Source organism: Montipora capricornis, chromosome 5 (assembly GCF_036669925.1).
Source record: "Montipora capricornis isolate CH-2021 chromosome 5, ASM3666992v2, whole genome shotgun sequence".
Taxonomy (NCBI): Eukaryota; Metazoa; Cnidaria; class Anthozoa; order Scleractinia; family Acroporidae; genus Montipora; species Montipora capricornis.
In genome coordinates this window covers 12,390,960-12,393,459 of record NC_090887.1, presented here as the reverse complement: position 1 = coordinate 12,393,459, position 2,500 = coordinate 12,390,960, and the positions used below count along the sequence as shown (strand labels likewise).

At 43.2% G+C, this 2,500-nt stretch overlaps 1 protein-coding gene across 1 annotated transcript in view; it reads left to right on the top strand.

Annotated features, from left to right (window-relative positions):
- The window catches only part of LOC138049529 (uncharacterized), a 13,316-nt gene that overhangs the window by 10,518 nt on the left and 298 nt on the right, over positions 1–2,500 (top strand). Inside the window, exon 7 of the mRNA XM_068895840.1 lies at positions 1,574–2,500. This exon is cut by the window's right edge and continues 298 nt beyond it. Coding sequence (XP_068751941.1) covers positions 1,574–1,974 — 401 coding nt within the window. The 3' untranslated portion in view covers positions 1,975–2,500. The remainder of the gene's footprint in view (positions 1–1,573) is intronic.

Here is a 2,500-nt window from a genome sequence, read left to right as displayed (position 1 = left end):
GAAACATTTCACACTGTAACAGGGCCTTAAATCAGTGAGCTTGTTCTGCAGAAAAGATGACTCAATACTTGTTTGAAGCCATGTCCTTCAACAAATTCCCCTTCTTCTTGATGGCAACTACCCATAGATAATCGTTTGACCGAATCTGGTCTTCGGTGATGATTCGACAAGGAACTATTACCACGATCGATGGCGTTTGATTTGGGTCACTGGAATCCTTTAAGATAACAAACTCTCATAAAAATGGTCTTGCCGAAACCAGTTGGTAGCACAGCCATAACATACTAGCCCGATAGGAGAACTTCGACCGCAAGTTTCTGTTCTTGTTTGGGTTTGTGTTAGCCATTTGATCGAAACCGCAAAAGTAATATCGAGCTTCTCTTTTCCCAGAAAAAATCGAAGACAGATTGACGTCATAATTTGACAAGAAGTAATAACTCGTCAAAAACAAAAGAAAACAATCACCATTCTCCCCACGGCTCGCTTGCGTGACCGAAGCGGGCGGTTCGACTTACTCAGAAGGGACTGCGAGCAGTCTAGTTTTTTTTTTATTTCTTTAAGACGAGTCCCGAAGCGGCGAGAAGAAAAATTCCTCTGGTTGCCTTGGACTTGAATCTAACTTAATGCAGAAGCCAGGGTCAGGATCTGACCCTCAGGTTCTGATTGGTTGTATTTTATTACAAACACGCAAATCAATATGATTGGTTCGTTTGATTGGTAATACCAAGGGGACGCGTGATTGCTAAGTTGTCATTGGTCCCTTTTGTAACTATCAATTTGACACGTTTGACAGCTGGCGTCTGCATGAAAGTGAGATTCAATTCCAAGGTAACCAGAGGTTTTTCTTTTCTCGTCGTTTCGCATCTCGACTTCGCCTCTTCGCGGCTCGCGCGGCTCAAGAAAAACGTCTGGGACCGGGGTATTGTCCCTGAAGTTGGGTACGAGAGTTTTCCTGTTCCACTGTTTTTTTCAACCGCCGTGAAATCCTTTACAGACGTAGTGCCAGCAACATAACATGTGAATATGTTCCAAGCCATATTATTGTCGACAAAGTGAAGACCATTGTACTGGGAACTTGTGTTTAAGGATGCCCTGGGTATAACCAAGGAGAGGATTGAGCCTACTCACAGTAAAATGTATGAAAGAGAACCGTGGATACGACGAAACACCGATACAACAACGAACTAAAATACCCCTTTCGAGCTTCGCTTCCACTTAATCTTCGTCCATCGGTGAAGGTGGATAACAACTTAAGAAGAAAATAACCTCTTGCAACTTCCTTTGATTGGTCTTCTCACCGGAGCCAAGAATATCGCTATAAGGCGGTGGATTTACAAATTGGTGATGCAAAAGATCGAATTTAACAACTGTAGGATCATTCAGAATTTCAGATCATTTTGTTTCTACATTAATCCCTTCAGTGGGTAACGAAGGCACGACCAGCCAATGTCTTAAGTCATTCTACCCAACCGCTGACGTTGCCACATCATCTTCATCCACAGTTATAATCAGTTATAAACAAGTTCTGTCGAAGACCTTTTTCTCTTCTAATTGTCATTCTTTTTCTTGTTAGCTCACATAAATTACAAGTTTCCAATCGAGCCAGAGAAAGAGGAAATGCGATGGCGTTTTATCAAACCACGGATTGATAGCAAGTGCCGTGCTCAACGTAGGCTCCAACGCGAACAGTTAGCGAAACTTGAAAGTCTCTCCGAGAATGGGGGCTCTGAGCGGGTGTCCCGTGGCCGTTTGCCCCGTGTAGACCCCAAGGAGAAAGACCAACTGTTGTATGGTTACAGCAGATCGATGCAAATTGGACTTTCGACCGCAAGGCAGCCACCAGTCGAGCGTAGTTTTCAAGGGGCTGTGACAGAGGTTGATGAAAGTCAGTTTAGTGACTCGAGTCCTTTGGATGAGCTGCAAGCGAATGAAGCCGTTGTAGAGATCAGTGGAACACCTGTCAGTGTTGAGTGAGCCTGAGATCAACGTCCCTGAAGAGACCTGTGAAAACTGTGTCGGAAAATCAAGAAGCTCTCTGATATTGCTGTGCCTGTCTGTGACTGTCAAATGAGCTTATTTTTTACGTTAAGAAAGAGACTCGTGAATGTAAAATGAATATTTTTTTTATAATCTGGCAATTCTGTGGCCACCAGACATCTTTTGCATACCAGAGGCTATCTACCCATAACTCAGGACACCAGAGGCGAGTCTCATGTGCACGAGCAGACAATTTCAAGTTTTCAAGGTTTACCGTAAAAGAGGAATGCCTACAGAATCAAACAAGTTGGAAATTTGAATTGGACTCTTGGAATTGCCAAAAAAGACTCCTTGTTGTGGAAAGAAAAGGAAAAAGTTTTCAACAGCAGGCCTTACCTGGAAATTTAACGTCCACCGAGCTGGTTACTTTTTCAGAAAAACCGCCTCTCGCTTACTTGCAAAAGTTGTTCATAGTTTCACGTTCGATACCGTTTGCTAAAGTTTTCCTCGCAAAGGTAAAATG